The following is a 16,874-nucleotide window of genomic DNA, read 5'->3' on the forward strand; positions in this document are numbered from 1 at the left end:
CTCTATCATTCCAGTACTCAGCAGAACAGGGAGTTAAAAATTAGGTGAAAAAAGGCCCTTGTAAGTCAAGGAAAGAGCAGTTTAAGAAAAGTTTAAGTGGAAGCCAAGCAAAACAAAAGGTCTGCTTTCCACTTCCCATTAGTAGGCAATGTCCAGCCACTCCCCAGGAAGTAGGTCTTCAGCACTTGCTCTGCAAGGCAAACATCCCAATAAGGAAATGCCTTCCAGTCTCCTCCTTTCTCTTGGCTTTTACTGCTGAGCAGACACCATATGATATGGAATGTTGCTATGGATAGTCTGGGCCAGCTATCCTGGCAATGTCCCCTCCAAAGATCTTGCTCTCCCCAAGCATCCTGGTGAGGGGGTAATGTCAGAGACATCCCTGATGCCGTGTGAGCACTGCTCAGCTGTAGCCAAAACAATGCTGTGCTATCAGCACTTCTCTAGCTATCAAAGCACAGCACTGCAAGGGCTGCTGCAGGGAAAATCATCCCTGTTCCAGCCAGGGACAACACAACACTAAAAAAACCTTCACCTTCCCATGATGGTGATGGAGGATCACAACCATTTCAGACCTGCCCTGATTTCTAAAAATGATGATTTTTAAAGGGACAGTCAGTGCCTTTAGGACTTTAAATGCAACACTGTTAAATTGTTAGTAACCAAACAGCCACAGGAAAGCTCCATGGGTTTGTCAAACTTAAGTGAAATGAAACAAACTTGTTTTATCATCTCTTTTTACATTATGTACAGTTGTAAGCACACAGCCTTGACTCCTGCATGCACGACAGACTATTATCCCAAGTGTGTGTGGTACTAAGAGCTGCAGCTCTTAGTATAAAATCCACACAGGACACAGCAGGAAAATTGAGTCACTGGTACAGAGGTCACAAAGCAACAGCCACATGGTCCCTTGGTTCACACCATCTTCTCATAGAATCAGCCAGGTTGGAAGAGACCTTCAAGATGAACCAGTCCAACCTAGCACCCAGCCCTATCCAATCAACTAGACCATGGCACTAAGTGCCTCAGCCAGGCTTTGCTTCAACACCTCCAGGGACTCCACCACCTCCCTGGGCAGCCCATTCCAATGCCAATCACTCTCTCTGAGAAGAACTTCCTCCTAACATCCAGCCTAGACCTCCCCCACCACAACTTGAGACTCTGTCCCCTTGTTCTGTTGCTGCTTACCTGGCAGAAGAGACCAACCCCCACCTGGCTACAGCCTCCCTTCAGGGAGTTGTAGACAGCAATGAGGTCAGCTCTGAGCCTCCTCTTCTCCAGGCTGCACACCTCCAGCTCCCTCAGCCTCTCCTCACAGGGCTGTGCTCCAGGCCCTTCACCAGCTTTGTTGCCCTTCTCTGGACACGTTCCAGTATCTCAACATCTCTCTTGAATGGAGAAGCCCAGAACTGGACACAGTATTCAAGATGTGTGTCCAGTTCTCCATATCCATGCCTCAAACTCACTGTTAATGCTCTCCCCTCTGGCTTTTTAAGGATGAAAGCACACAAATAAAACCCCAAGAAGACTGCTTTAGCATCCCCCATGGTAAAATGCCTCCATTCAACTTTATGTTGAGGTTCTTAGGATAGCAGCCTGCACTTAGCCTCACACCAACTCACTGAACAGCCTTCTGCCTCTTGTGTTCAACTTGAACCACTTATTGTCGAGCCATGCTCTGCAATCAGAAATGCTTTGCCAGCTGCTGAAGCTTTGCAGCAGTCACACAACCTGCTGCTCTGTCTGCAGAGCTGCCCTGAGTTTAAATCAAGCAGATCCCACTTCAGAGTTCCCCAGCTGTAAGTCACTGAACAGTGCAGAATGGGCAACTCATGATGCTTGTGATGTGGCCTCAGAGGTGAGGAGCTGGGCAATGGGACAGAAAGCAGGACTGAGCTGTGTGCTCTTCTACTGAGGCAGTTTGTACGCTAGGCATGTGACACGTGCGTGCAGGTGCCAAATGTAACCAGGTCTGAGGGCACAGCTGGGCACAAATCCTTGCTCAGGGAAGGGAAGCTGAGCTAAGCACAAACCTCAGCCCCATACCCAGGCAGAGCTGCCTGTCAGGCTGGCACAAGCAGCTGCCTGTCTGTGCTTGTCTTCCACTAGTGCTCATTAGCAAGGAAAACAAAGTTTGTTGAACAGAGCTGGCAGGACTCCCACCCATGCATTTGCTACATGGATCTACTGAAACATAAACAGAGACCACACTGCAGGGCAGCATCATGAAATAGCACGAGTGACATGAGCTGATTCCCAACAGCACCTCTTCCTCCTCCTCAGTCCTTTGGCCTTTGGCACTGTCTGGCACTGTGCTGCTGTTCCTGTTGCACACCTTGTTCATAGTTCAACTGAGTTTTCCTCCTCTCTCTCTCCAAATGGTTACCCACTGGGTCCTTTGGATGCTCATCGCTATCGATCTGTCACCTGCAGTATAGTACTGCAGTCTCAATCCCAACAGAAGCACTGCTGTACCTCCAGCATATTTTGGAGCCAGGCCATCTCTCTGAAGCTTTCTGCTTTAGGAAAATAGGACTCTGGGACCTTAACATCCTCTTGACATCCCTACAGAAGCCCTTAAGTTTGCAACTGAACCTTGATGGAGCATGCAACAGGCCACACGGGTTACACTTGTCTTACTCCTGTCTCACTGATACACATCTAGTAGGAGTTTCAATCTGCTCTTTGTCCGACTTTCAAATGAGCATTTTCCTGCTTTCCCCTTGGCTGCCACCCCTTGCTCTCCCCAGGGACTCACAGGAAGCAACCACCAAACCACGACTGTTCCCTTTCAACAGTTCTTCAAAGCCATGTGTGCATTCCCCTCCCTGCCACCCGTGTCTGCAAAACCTTGACAAAAACTGGGATGGGGCTCAGGAAAGGTTAGGGGTTTCTGGCTGTGTGACTTGGCTAGCTGGTGTTCTCACCTCCTTACCTGTCCTTCTCTCTTCAGGAGTGGTTTATTCCCAGAACAACTGCATGCTCTGGGTCTCTCTCTTCTCTGGGGTTCAGACTTCAGCAGAGGCTTCAAAGCTTTAAACTGACAACACAACTTACCTGTTAGTAACACAGTAAACGTCAGAAGAGGTCAGCAGCCTTGTGGTGCAGAGGAATGAGAGGCAAGCCGGAGTTCTTCGCTCGGATCCTGCTCTGCCACAGACTCCTTATGTGCACCTGGAGAGCTTTTTGCCTCGTTTTCCCCCTCATACAGCATCCACTCCATCTTTGAGACAGTTAACAATGAGCTTGCTGGCAGGACAAATCACTGTTTATCCACACAGCAGGTACAGAGCTGTTCATCTGCACAGGGAAGCCTTAGCCTCTGCTGGTGCTTCCAGCCACAAGGAACAAAATGAGCAGGTAGGAACATGGATGAGGAGTAAGTTAGTGGCTCTCACAGAAGAGTATCTTAGGGAAGCTAAAAGGAGATGTTATTTTGTATTATTCTCTAAAAGCTGATATATTTTACTTATCTTATTACTGTCTACAACTACCTGAAGGGGCATTGTAGCCAGGTGGGGGGTGGCCTCTTCTCCCAGGTAACCAGCAATAGAACAAGGGGACACAGTCTCAAGTTGTGCCAGGGGAGGTATAGGCTGGATGTTAGGAGGAAGTTCTTCACAGAGAGAGTGACTGGCATTGGAATGGGCTGCCCAGGGAGGTGGTGGAGGCACCGTCCCTGGAAGTATTCAAGAAAAGCCTGGCTGAGGCACTTAGTGCCATGGTCTAGTTGATTGGATAGGGCTGGGTGCTAGGTTGGACTGGATGATCTTGGAGGTCTCTTCCAACCTGGTTGATTCTATGATTCTATGATTTTAATGGTTTTCAAGACCATTCCACTCGTGAAATGTATAATAACCATCTTGACAGAACAGAATGCATGTTATATAGAAACCACACTTTTAGAAACCTAGATCTGCTTTGGAGCTAAAGTTTAGGAGTTTAAATTGCAATCCTGAGAATAACTGTAACATACCTTGAGTGCTGTGTCCAGTTCTGGGCTCCTTCATTCAAGAGAGATGTTGAGATACTGGAATGTTTCCAGAGAAGGGCAACAAAGCTGGTGAGGGGCCTGGAACACAAAATCCATGAGGAGAGGCTGAGGGAGCTGGGGGTGTGCAGCCTGCAGAAGAGGAGGCTCAGGGCAGACCTCATTGCTGTCTACAACTCCCTGAAGGGAGGCTGTAGCCAGGTGGGGTTGGTCTCTTCTGCCAGGCAACCAGCAACAGAACAAGGGGACACAATCTCAAGTTGTGGCGGGGGAGGTCTAGGCTGGATGTGAGGAGGAAGTTGTTGGCAGAGAGAGTGATTGGCATTGATGTTTTCTGCACTTAGGCAGTCTATCTGGATTCTTACTTTTCATTTACTGGAAAAAAAAAACGGATACTGCTTCCGGAATCAAAGCTTCCCCTGGGGTTAAACAATTCACAGAGTGATGACTTCTGAATGCCTGCTACTTGAACATAGCTTCAATTACATAACTTTTATAAAGGTCAAATATGTTTCTTAACAATGCTGAAGCCAACTCACAGACATCCAAACTAACCTCAGAGATTAAATGCAGCCAGAGAAGTTCAATGTCCAGTTTCCAGCCTGTTATTGACAAGTTCACATATGTGTTCTGCTGCTGCTCTGTGGTCTGTGAAAGGTGTCTGCAGCTTACAAAACCAAGCAGTGCAAACGACTTTCTCATCTATGTTTATTTTGTGGATACTGACCTGAAACTAAGTCAACACAAAAGAAAAATAAATGAATCAAGCATCTGCAGAAGCAACACAAGCCTGAGTCTCCTGACAGCTGCTACAATTCTGCAAAATTTTACGATGCACACATATTTTTTCTCTTTCCATTGCTATTTATGTAAAAGGGAAAAGTCAAGTTCTTGGGGAAAAGCATAGCTTTAACTGTGATGAATACCAATTTGTTATGTATTAATCCAAGTCAGAAGCTCCAGTTCTGTGCTCCTCAATTCAAGAGACATGTTTAGAGACTGGAAAGTGTCCGGCGAAGGGCAATAAAGCTGGTGAGAGGCCTGGAGCACAGCCCTGTGAGGAGAGGCTGAGGGAGCTGGCGGTGTGCAGCCTGCAGAAGAGGAGGCTCAGGGGTGACCTCACTGCTGTCTAGAACTACTTGAAGGGAGGCTGTAGCCAGGTGGGAGTCAGTCTCTCCTCCCAAGCACGCAGCAAGAGAACAAGGGGACACAGCCTCAAGTTGTGCCAGGGGAGGTCTAGGCTGTATGTTAGGAGGAAGTTGTTGGCAGAGAGAGTGATTGGCATTGGAATGGGCTGCCCAGGGAGGTGGTAGAGTCACTATCCCTGCGGTGTTGAAGCAAAGCCTGGCTGAGGCACTTAGTGCCATGTTCTATTTCAAGGGTCCTCAAACTATGGCCCGCGGGCTGGATACAATCCCTCAGGGTCCTCAATCCAGCCCACTGGTATTTACAGAACCACCCTGCTCCCTTTCCCCTCTGCTGGGGGTTGGGGGAAAACCAAGCAGCCACTTCCTGCCACTTATTCCATCCCCAGCCTCCAAGCACCCGCTGTGACTGGGCTGGAACCAAACTATAGTCTGGCCACTGACACTACTGGGCTGGAACCAAACTATAGTCCTGCCCTGACACTACTGGGCTGGAACCAAACTATAGTCCAGACCCTGACACTACTGGGCTGGAACCAAACTATAGTCCAGCCCTGACACTACTGGGCTGGAACCAAACTATAGTCTGGCCACTGACACTACTGGGCTGGAACCAAACTATAGTCCTGCCCTGACACTACTGGGCTGGAACCAAACTATAGTCCAGACCCTGACACTACTGGGCTGGAACCAAACTATAGTCCAGCCTCTGACACTACTGGGCTGGAACCAAACCATAGTCCAGCCTCTGACACTACTGGGCTGGAACCAAACTATAGTCCAGCCTCTGACACTGCTGGGCTGGAACCAAACTATAGTTTGGCCCCCGACAGTGTCTAAGGGACAGTGAACCAGCCTCCTGTTAAAAAAGTTTGAGGACCCTTGCTCTAGTTGATTGGATAGGGCTGAGTGATAGGTTGGACTGGATGCATTTGGAGGTGTCTTCCAACCTGGTTGATTCTATGATTTTATGAAGATAACAGATACAGGTTGCATATCTTAAACAATTTAGTACAAGAACTTGCATCTGTTTTAATTCACAGACAGTTGGCAGAACACAACAGAATCTCACTCAACAGACACTTGAAAGTAGGCAGGGCCAACCAAAAGCTTCCTCACTGTATTATGTAACACACAAAACTGTCTTCAGGAAATCAAATGTTAGACGACCAAATGACCTTACTCCACTGTGTGTGTCAAGATACCAGAAAGTGAACTCCTAAAAAGCAAGCTACACATTGTACTTGCAATTAAATAAGTGTCAGAATCATCCTTCAGCTCCCCACTCCCAGCTATGAGTACCGAATCACATCAGGCTGGTACAGGCATTATGGTGAACTCAGAGGAGCTTGAAGCTTTTGGTCCACTCAGTTACAAAACTGAACTTCACATAAACAAGCATCAACCAGTGACCTGGGAGTGTCACAGCCAGGTGTGCCACAGCCCTGACACTTGCATCCCAAGTTTCCTCAAACCAGCACAAAGTAATATGAAAAGAACAGAGAAAGATGTTGGGTGTGGCTTGAATTTAACACAAGTAATTAAAAAAGGTAAAAGAAACAAGATTTTAAAATTGAAGCTGTACATTCAAAAAACCAGCAGCAATAAAAGCAAGCAAAGGAGCTTAATTTGCACCAACACACAACCCCAAAGCAATTATGGATCTGTTATTCTGGAGGAAGGATGTTAACAGTTTGCAAAACATATCATGTGTAAACTTGATACTTCTCACTGGATAGGATGTCATAGAATCATAGAATCAGTCAGGGTTGGAAGGGACCACAAGGATCATCTAGTTCCAAGCCCCTGCTATGGGCAGGGACACCCTACCCTAGAGCAGGCTGGCCACAGCCTCATCCAGCCTGGACTTAAACCCCCCCAGGCATGGGGCCTCAACCACCTCCCTGGGCAACCCATTCCAGGCTCTCACCACTCTCATGCTCCACAACTTCCTCCTCCTGTCCAGTCTGAACCTACCAATCTCCAGCTTCGCTCCATTCCCCCTAGTCCTGTCACTACCTGACATCCTAAAGAGTACCTTCTCAGCTTTTTTGTAGGCCCCCTTCAGATACTGGAAGGCCACAAGAAGGTCACCTGGGAGCCTCCTCTTCTCCAGACTGGACAGCCCCAACTCTTTCAGTCTGTCCTCACAGCAGAGCTGCTCCAGCCCTCTGCTCCTCTCTGTGGCCACATCTGGACACATCTTTTCAGAGATCTTTAGCACAGCTGTAATCCCACATAAGAGGTATCTTCTGTACCTCAGAAACCACTTCTCAACTCCACTGAAACATGTTTTGAAAGAATTACCTGCCCACCCTTGGGCAAAAAAACCCCAAACCACCTCCTACCTCCTTTGCCATCTATTCCATGACACAGCAACCATTAAATACCATTGCACTGTTTTCAGTTGTAGTCCACATATGTTAACTAGGTGGCATAACTACCAGCCACCATTTGATTGCAATGGTCCTCAGAAGGCAGAAGGTAATTGTGTGTGTAGAGCCAGACACACAGGTTGTAGTCTGCCAGTCAAGCAGACTAAACAGAAAGACTCAGTTCTTGTACCACTGAAGAGATACTTGATGGAACACCAAAATGAAGCTGTCCTAGGGAGATATCCAAGCATAAAACCTCTCTGTAAAGAGAAACCTTTCTTAGAGGACACATGCTAATTTCTCCAAGGTTCTGTTCAAGTCTCCTCATACTGGCCAGTTACTCCACAAGGACAGTCTCAGAAGCAGTGCTCATGTTTGGTTTTCAACACTGCCACTTAGCATGTGACACCAGCTTATTTCACACGCACGACTTGAGATTTTTCATCACTGCTGTAACTTGTACCCAGCAATTTCTTTAACCACTGAAGATCTCTCCAGTCTTTCAGGCACAGCCCACCCTCCCCACCCCCGAGATGCACTTACCAGGAAAGAATGAAGCTGCTTGCAAGATTCTTGGGTATTTTTATGAAGGAAATGTGCTCTAAATAACACCAGCTTAACAGTTCTTGTACACTTCAAAATGAGGTGCTTGGAATCATCTGTTCCTGTTTGGTTTAGTGCATTCATATATTTGCTGTGAAAAATACAGCTCTATCAGCTGCTTCTTTATGAGCTCGTTATAAAGCAGTGACATGACAGAGCAAAAGAGAACTTATTTTCTGTTTCATCAAGAAGTAATTCCCTCAGGCATTAAGATGTGACATAAAAATCTTTTAATCTATCGAGCAATTTCATTAAGTTCTCTGTAAAGAAAGCAAAATCCATTGTGAAATACAAAAGCTTTTAAAAGATGCCAGGGAATTTCAGTGGGAAGGTAACAGATTATGGTAGCCACAGGCCTGCACTGCACATTAAAAAATGTTGGCCAAGACATTAAACAACCACAGAAACATTTTTTATATAATATGACTTAAGATCTATTGTTCAAAAATTCAAGAGTAAACATTTACTCTTTTCTGATTAATATTAGCAACTTTAAAATACAAAACAAGGCATTCTTCTGATGACTGAAATACATTCCCAGGAAGAATTCAAGCATCATAGCTCCTTCCACAGAATACCTCCAATTAAATCACCTCCAAGCACTGCCTGAGAGGTTAAACACCAGGAAAACTCTACATAGCAGAGATTCCCACTTCCAGAGCGTTACTTCTTCCTGCTTTGGGAGGAGTTCTTGTGAACTCTTATTCTCCTCTGCACAGAAGAAGCAATCTTCAGAGATGTTTTCTTTGTGAGGGACCTTTCCACAGCTCCAGGTTTCCATAGTAACAGTTGAGCATCCTCTCCACCCGTCAACAGAGATTCATCTGTTAGGTTCCAGCAGAAGGAGCGAACAGTGGCAGAGTGTCCTCTGGAAAGGGTACCCACCAGGCTCAGTCCATCAGTGGCACAGCTGATGAGGTGAATGTTTCCTGTGGACGTTCCTCCAATAAGAAAGAGTTTGTCTGCCTTTTCGTGGTACAAGCCACCTACCAGGTAATGTAAGCTGTCGTTCTCAATACAAACTGTGTCTCTGACATCCAGAACATGCAATAGAGTTATTGGTTCTTCAGTATCTAACTGAGCAATGTCCCACCAACAAAATCCTTCATCGTGTGTCATGCAGTAGACTTGTTTGTAATCTTTCCCAGACCAGCCAATAAAACTCACCGATGAATCTGAATTGCAAGTTGATAACAAAGCATCATCTTCATTATCCTTGTTAATGTCAAACACGTTAACCAACCCATCGGTTGACCCTGAAACTACCCAATTAGGTTCAACAGGATGAAAAGAAATTTTAGTGATATCATCATTGTGACTTTCAGAATAGACTCCCAAAGGTTCTTTAGTTGTGCTGGCACAGTTTGTGACACCTCTTGCATCCCAAAACACCAGAAATGTGTCCTTTTCAACTTTCTCTGTTCCAGCACAAATTATGAGATCATTGCAGTTGATATCAAAGCTGCAGAAAACGTTGGCAGGATAACCACTAAATAACTGCACAGCTTTCTGAGTTGCCAAACGAACATCCCAGCACTTGACTGTACCATCGCTGCACGCTGAAAACACCATGCTGTCACGTGTGTGTGCAAATCTGACTCCATGAAGTATCCCAGGATGGCTACTGTACTCCCGTAGGAAGCTTAGAGTCTCCCTATTATAGAGCCTAATTGACTTATTGGAACAGGAAACTGCCACGGAGCCACTGCTTTCAGACTGAGCAGGTTTGGAAATGTCTATGTCCAGCAAGTAAGCAGGTTCCTCGCTTAGCGCGGATCGTTTTGCTATGCGCAGACTAGCAAGCTGCTCCTCAATCTTCTCCACTGCACTCATCCCAAATGCTCTTCCTAATGCTCTCAGAAGGCTGTAAGAAATAAAATGCAAGGCAAGTTTATGACACTGAAATAATAACAGCTTTAGAATCATTGAATCAACCAGGTTGTAAGAGACCTCTGAGATCATCCAGTCCAACCTAGCACCCAGCCCTATCCAGTCAACCAGACCATGGCACTAAGTGCCTCAGCCAGGCTTTTCTTGAACACATCCAGGGATGGTGACTCCACCACCTCCCTTGCACAGGAGATAATGCATGAAGGCCAGGTTCAATTATCCTGCCCACTACAACTTCATTTACAGAAACAGAGCACCGGAAAGAGCTCCCTGAGTTAAGGAGTCTCTTGTGACTGTAAGCTTGACAGCATATAATCCCCTTAAAAGATTAAACAGCCTATCTGTGAATCCTGTGAAAGTCACTTAGCTCAATTTGCTTTATTATTTTTATAAAGTAAATAGTAAAGTGATGCTCTGCACAAGTGGAAGGTGAGTGAAGTCATCACCACTACCCAAGGAGGTATAATTTTTGTTTTAAAAAGTTCCTAGCAGTCACAGCCCACAAACAGTTTCATCACTACAACTGTAGGAGGCTTCTTGGGTGAAGCTTCCCGGTGTGGGATGCACAAAGGGCAAAGGATAGGCAGAGAACAAGGCACAACTACACAGAACTGCAGCTTGAAATGCCCAGAAGAGATATATTTTACAAGTATTTAGGTGCCCAATGATGCATGTGAGCACCTGTCAGCATACCACAGAGCACTTAAACAGGCCACATTACATCAGTACAATTCACTGAAATTAAGCAACTTTGGCTTTTTCATCAATTCTCCTAAGAACTAAAATGTTTTTGAGCTTCCTATAAAACCACACAAAGCTGGCTTCTAGGGCAACTGATAAAAATTTCCCCCTCAGAGGCAATATTCTTCTGTGGTACTACTGAACTCATTTAGAAAGCCAAACAATTTCAGTTATGCATAAAAACTCAGATTTTAATGTGAAAACCCTGAAAAAAAAACCCAAAACATTCTCTCACATCTAAAAACAGGTTTGCCCTAAAGAAAAAAATATCTCATTTATGTAACACAATGGGAATTCAATTCTGTAATCACAGTAAAGAGTAAAGGCTTTCCATCAGTTAGAGTCAGGAAAAATACTGAAGTATTTAAATTTCAAAGAGACATGTGCCATCAGTTTCAGGCTCTTCAGTTCAAAAGAGATGCTGAGATGCTGGAAGGTGTCCAGAGAAGGGTGATGAAGCTGGTGAGGGGCCTGGAACACAAAATCTATAAGGAGAGGCTGAGGGAGCTGGGGGTGTGCAGCCTGGAGAAGAGGAGGCTCAGGGCAGAACTCACTGCTGTCTACAACTCCCTGAAGGGAGGCTGTAGCCAGGTGGGGTTGGTCTCTTCAGCCAGGCAACCAGCAACAGAACAAGAGGACACAGTCTCAAGTTGTGCCAGGGGAAGTCTAGGCTGGATGTTAGGAGGAAGTTGTTGCCAGAGAGAGTGATTGGCATTGAAATGGGCTGCCTAGGGAGGTGGAAGAGTTGCCATCCCTGGAGGTGTCCAAGCAAAGCCTGTCTGAGGCACTTAGTGCCATGGTCTAGTTGATTGTCTAGGGCTGTGTGCTGTGTTGGACTGGATGATCTTGGAGGTCTCTTCCAACCTGGGTGACTCTATGATCACAAACAATACATGGTTTTAGTGTGTTCACAGACTACAACCATTTTTAAAAGAAAGATGCTGTGCTAGTTTGAGCCTAGCTAGAATGTTTTGGTGTGAAGAACCAAATGCCAGGTTGTGAAAGGAAAACAATGCTGATGTCTGCTTCGCTCATAGGCTTGCTGAGATGTATCAAAATAAGAATCAAAACATAGATAACACATTCAGCACTTCTGCTGGGGGAACTGGCTGAGCTGCATCTCTAACCTCAGCCCTCTCTGCCGTTGCTTTGACTAATCCACTTTGCTTCCTAACCCCCTGGCTGAACCTCCATCCTTCCTTTGGACTGGGGCAAGCTTGAGAGGGGTAGGGGGAAGGTGAAGGGGTGGTTGGGAGCCCCTCCTGAGGACTCAGGTTTCTGAGAGGGGAGTTGTGTTTCTGTATTACCTTTTACCTTGTCTATTTCTGTCTATAACTGTATATACTGTAAATATCTGCTTGTATATTGTGCTAGCTGTAAATATAAGCTTCATTCAATTTCCAGAGCCGGCTGAGTCTAGTCTGGGTGATTTCCAAAAGTGTATTGGGGCAGGGAATACCCAAACCATCACAGATGGAGGTGGGGTATAACGTGTACACATATCCAGCCACTCCAATGACTTCTGGTACAATCACAGCTTCACTCTTCAGTGTTTAGAACCCCCCAAACACTGAGGCAATCAGCATGTTCTAGGAGGTCAGCACTCCAGTGACTTCTCACTGCTCCAGGTATTTCAGGTAAAGCAATACTCAAAAACTCTTCTCAAGGACTAGGTCAGCACCCAATCGTGGTGCCCACAGACATTACAGACCACTTTCTGCAAGTGAACCAACAAATTGCAAATAGAGATGGAGTAAAAACCAAAAATCAGCCAGAACCTAAATTAAGGAAAAAAAAATCTTCCCATGCCTGCTCAGCTGTCCTCTCAGAAATGCAAAAGTGTTTCTGCAGATTCTTCAGGCTGGAGTTTTAGGATGGGACAAGCAAGTTTCCATCTATTATTTAGTTTAGGGTCATTATTCTAATGGTCCATGAGAGCCTAACAGCAAAGGCAAAGCTGCTATGACAAAGCTGCATGCTGCTTTTTCTCTCTCCTTGGTGTTACCTGTAGTTTCTTCTTGGTGTTATTTGTAGTTTCAGGGTTTCTCCTATTTGAGACTTAAAAATATTTATGATGCCAAAGGAGCAAAAGCTGAAGTAGGCACACTCATAAAAGCTTAATTCCCAAGTCACAAATAATCTCACTAAGCTATTTGCCTCAGTTATATCCTGACAATGAGGTCCCCAGATTAACCTTCCACATCAAAGCAACCTTTCAAAGAACATCTACAAGTAATTTTTGCCATAAAACACAGACATCCTGTGGAAACTCCTTTTCCCCCTGAAGAGAAGAAGTTCAAGATGTTTTCTGGCATGAGCCAGTGTCCAACCCTACCCACAGAGCTTGCTCCTTACTTTTCTGGGTAAGCCCTTGAACGGAACAAGTTTTTACTAGAACTGTTACATAAAGTGAACTGTTCTCAAACAGTGCTTCCTATACTGCTCAAACACAAAACTGTTAAAGCCCCATGCAAATTAATAACTTAAATTTAATAATAAAGTGTTTTCTTTCTTATTAACAGAGACAAACACTCTAATTTACTGAAGAGTTACAAATGAAGCTTCTATTGAAATACCATTTCAAAAACACAGGCTTGAATCATAGAATCAACCAGGTTGGAAGAGACCTCCAAGGTCACCCAGTCCAACCTAGCACCCAGCCCTAGACAATCAACTAGACCATGGCACTAAGTGCCTCAGCCAGGCTTTTCTTCATCACTGCCAGGGACGGTGACTCCACCACCTCCCTGGGCAGCCCATTCCAATGCCAATCACTCTCTCTGCCAACAACTTCCTCCTAACATCCAGCCTAGACCTCCCCCAGATTGTGTCCCTGTGGTGGTTTAGGTGCTATCCCGCCCCCCCACACTTTTGGAAATGCCCCAGCTAACTCAGACAGGCTCTGGGAATATAAATGAAGCTATTTATTTACAGCAGCACAATATACACGCAGATATTTACAGTATATACAGTTATAGACAGAAATATACAAAGGATAAACAATACAGAAGCACAACTCCCCTCCCAGAAACCTGAGTCCCCAGGAGGGGTTCTCAACCACCCCAGCATCTCCCCCTGCCCCTCTCAACCTTACCCCAATCTTGAGAAAGAATAGAGGTGCAGCCAAGAGGTTAAGGAGCAAGGTTAGTGGCAGTGAGGTTAAAGAGATGTGGCTCGGTCTGAAGGCAAAAGCAAAGTGAAGACAAAATGGAGAATGTTATCTAATGTTTACTTCTTGTTCCCATACTTCTCAGAGGGACTGTGAGAGAAGAGACACAACCATGTTTTCCTTTCATAGCCAATTATCTACTTTCTCTCACCAAAACGTTCTAGCCTGCTTCAAACTAGCACAGTCCCCTTGTTCTGTTGCTGGTTGCCTGGCAGAAGACACCAACCCCCACCTGGCTGCAGAAGACACCAACCCCCACCTGGCTACAGCCTCCCTTCAGGGAGTTGTGGACAGCAATGAGGTCAGCCCTGAGCCTCCTCTTCTCCAGGATAAACACCCCCAGGCCCCTCAGCCTCTCCTCATAGGGTTTGTGTTCCAGTCCCCTCACCAGCTTCATTGCCCTTCTCTGGACACATTCCAGTATCTCAACATCTCTCTTGAAGTGAGGAGCCCAGAACTGGCCACAGCACTCAAGGTGGAGAAAAGAGTTTTCATAAACTAGCTATCCTGCCATGCTATGGTTACTAAAAAATGGGGTTCTCTCTGTAAACCTTTTGGAAGCAAAATGTAGCTTTCCAGACTGACCTGAATTTCAGACTCAGCCTTTTTTTTATACTCAAAAGGCCAAGTAAACTCAAACAGACACCTTCCTGACAAATGTCATCCCTTTGGAAAGCCAGCTGCAGTTGTTTAATCACTGACTTTGACAGAGAATGAACAGTCTCTACAACACTTGTGTCAGAGCTTTTACTGCTGAAGAGAACGAGGAAACTACACATTCCCAGAAGCTGCAAGAAGCCAGAGCCTGCAAAAGCATGATCATTCAGATTTAATCATATTTTCTGGGAAGTAAAATTAGCCCAATGTAGCTCTTGGGCTTTCACTTCTGAATGACATAGGTACCTCTCTTGAAATGCTAGTCATGTATTCAGAGAGACCTGCAGTTTAGATCATCAGGAAGCTGGAGGGTACAGTTTTCACCTCTATTCCCACTTCAGCATTACATTTGATGGCAGCCAGGATTTTGCTATAAACTCAGTAAAATGTCTGCCCTAGTAAGAAAGTCTTCAGACTATTATGAAATTGTGATTGAAGGTTATATAAACAATTCATGCTCAAACTTCAGGGTGTAGCTGCCAGCCCTTCCTTTTCAGAAGGGGAAGTCACTGTTGTATTCTGATGGGAAAGTTTAAATGGCAGGAATAGGATCTGTGTTAAATTTATGAGACAAATAGGAAACAATGGTCTTCCAAACACAATAGAAGATAACTAAGCACTGGCCTGCAGCCACCTGCAAAGCACATGGTGCTCTGCACTACTGAAGTGGAGCACTTTTAGTTTAGCACTCCTTAAGTTCAACAACAACATGGGTATTTGTTTTGTTTCTGCCACAAAGAATCCTCTGGCAAAGTCAGTGTCTTTGAAATCTGACACACTTTGGATATAACTCAGCAGCCAGTTGTGATGATCAGCAAGGAAACCTGTTCATGGTATTGTGACAAACTGTCTGACACAAAGACTATGTAGGGTACAGACACCCTTGACCTTGTTCTTGAACTGTTTCAGTCTCAGAAGAAACCACAAAGAGCAACTGACCAAAAAAGTCTTCTTTCCCCAAGGTACTTCCTTTGCTCAGAATGTGAGGGCTACTCTACTCTGCTCTGCTGAGACCCCACCTGGAGTACTGCATCCAGTTCTGGAGCCCCTATTACACAAGGGATGTGGAGATGCTGGAGCATGTCCAGAGAAGGGCCATGAGGATGATCAGAGGGCTGGAGCAGCTCTGCTGTGAGAACAGACTGAAAGAGTTGGGGCTGTTCAGTCTGGAGAAGAAGAGGCTCCCAGGTGACTTTATTGTGGCCTTCCAGGATCTGAAGGGGGCCTACAAAAAAATCTGAGAAGGGACTCTTTAGGATGTCAGGGAGTGCCAGGACTAAGGCAAATGGAACGAAGCTGGAGATGGGTAGGTTCAGCCTGGACAGGAGGAGGAAGTTGTGGAGCATGAGAGTGGTGAGAGCCTGGAATGGGTTGCCCAGAGAGGTGGCTGAGGCCCCATCCCTGGAGGTGTTTAAGGCCAGGCTGGATGAGGCTCTTGCAGCCTGCTCTAGGGTAGGGTGTCCCTGGCCCATGGCAGGAGGCTTGGAAATAGATGATCCTTGTGGTCCCTTCCAATCCTGACTGATTCCATGATTCTATGTGAAGTAGTTAAATTCAGGTTACTCACTCATTCCAACTTACAGTGGTCTATGGTCTGGATCTACATTCCCACCACAGACAAAATCCAGGTGGTGTTAAGGTGGCAGGAAAACACCATCACTTGGATGACACATGAGTATCACTCAGGTTTCAAACAGAAGTCCAAACCTATCCTCAGTTGTTATCTTTCTCCATATCTGACAGCTTCATCTCTCACCTGCATTTCTTGAACAAGGTAAAGCCATCTTTTACAAATTAACCTTGAAACTTCTGTATTATTATATCTAGTCCTCTGGAACCACATTCATGTGGTCTTCTCTATGAGTTAACTTCCTGGTTGTATGCAACCCCTGCACATCTCCTTCATATCACAACTACCAGAAACAATGAGCTTCCTGAAGGACACTCAAACCTCACTGCATCTTGGAAACTTGGAATAAATACTATACTTTAAAATAAGCTAAAATATTTTGACCTCCAAGACACCCTACAAGATCTCCTTAAAATACAACAACAACAAAAAAAATACCAATTCAAAATAAATCAAACCAACCAATCAAATCAAAGAAAGGAAAAAACCAAGGAAAAAAACCCAAACCCAAACCAGCACACAAAGTGGAAAGGATGCTAAAGAGACAGGACAGTGTTTCCAGATACACAGCAAAGGCATTTCTCACTAGTGGAGTGTGGAGACAATGACACAGCAAGAGTAAAAGCAGTCAGTCACAGAATCATAGAATCACCTAGGCTGGAAGAGACCT

General features: G+C 45.4%; 1 protein-coding gene across 5 annotated transcripts in view; it reads right to left on the minus strand.

Moving 5' to 3' along the window:
- Positions 1–8,324: 8,324 nt before the first annotated feature.
- WDR89 (WD repeat domain 89) overlaps positions 8,325–16,874 on the minus strand; it is a 28,312-nt gene continuing 19,762 nt past the window's right edge. For all 5 annotated transcript variants that reach the window (XM_064157051.1, XM_064156961.1, XM_064157111.1 and 2 more), the window contains one exon: positions 8,325–9,981. In XM_064157051.1, the coding sequence (XP_064013121.1) occupies positions 8,781–9,950 (1,170 nt within the window). In that variant the 5' untranslated portion in view covers positions 9,951–9,981 and the 3' untranslated portion in view covers positions 8,325–8,780. The remainder of the gene's footprint in view (positions 9,982–16,874) is intronic.

Source organism: Pogoniulus pusillus, chromosome 1, assembly GCF_015220805.1.
Source record: "Pogoniulus pusillus isolate bPogPus1 chromosome 1, bPogPus1.pri, whole genome shotgun sequence".
In the NCBI taxonomy this organism is placed as follows: Eukaryota; Metazoa; Chordata; class Aves; order Piciformes; family Lybiidae; genus Pogoniulus; species Pogoniulus pusillus.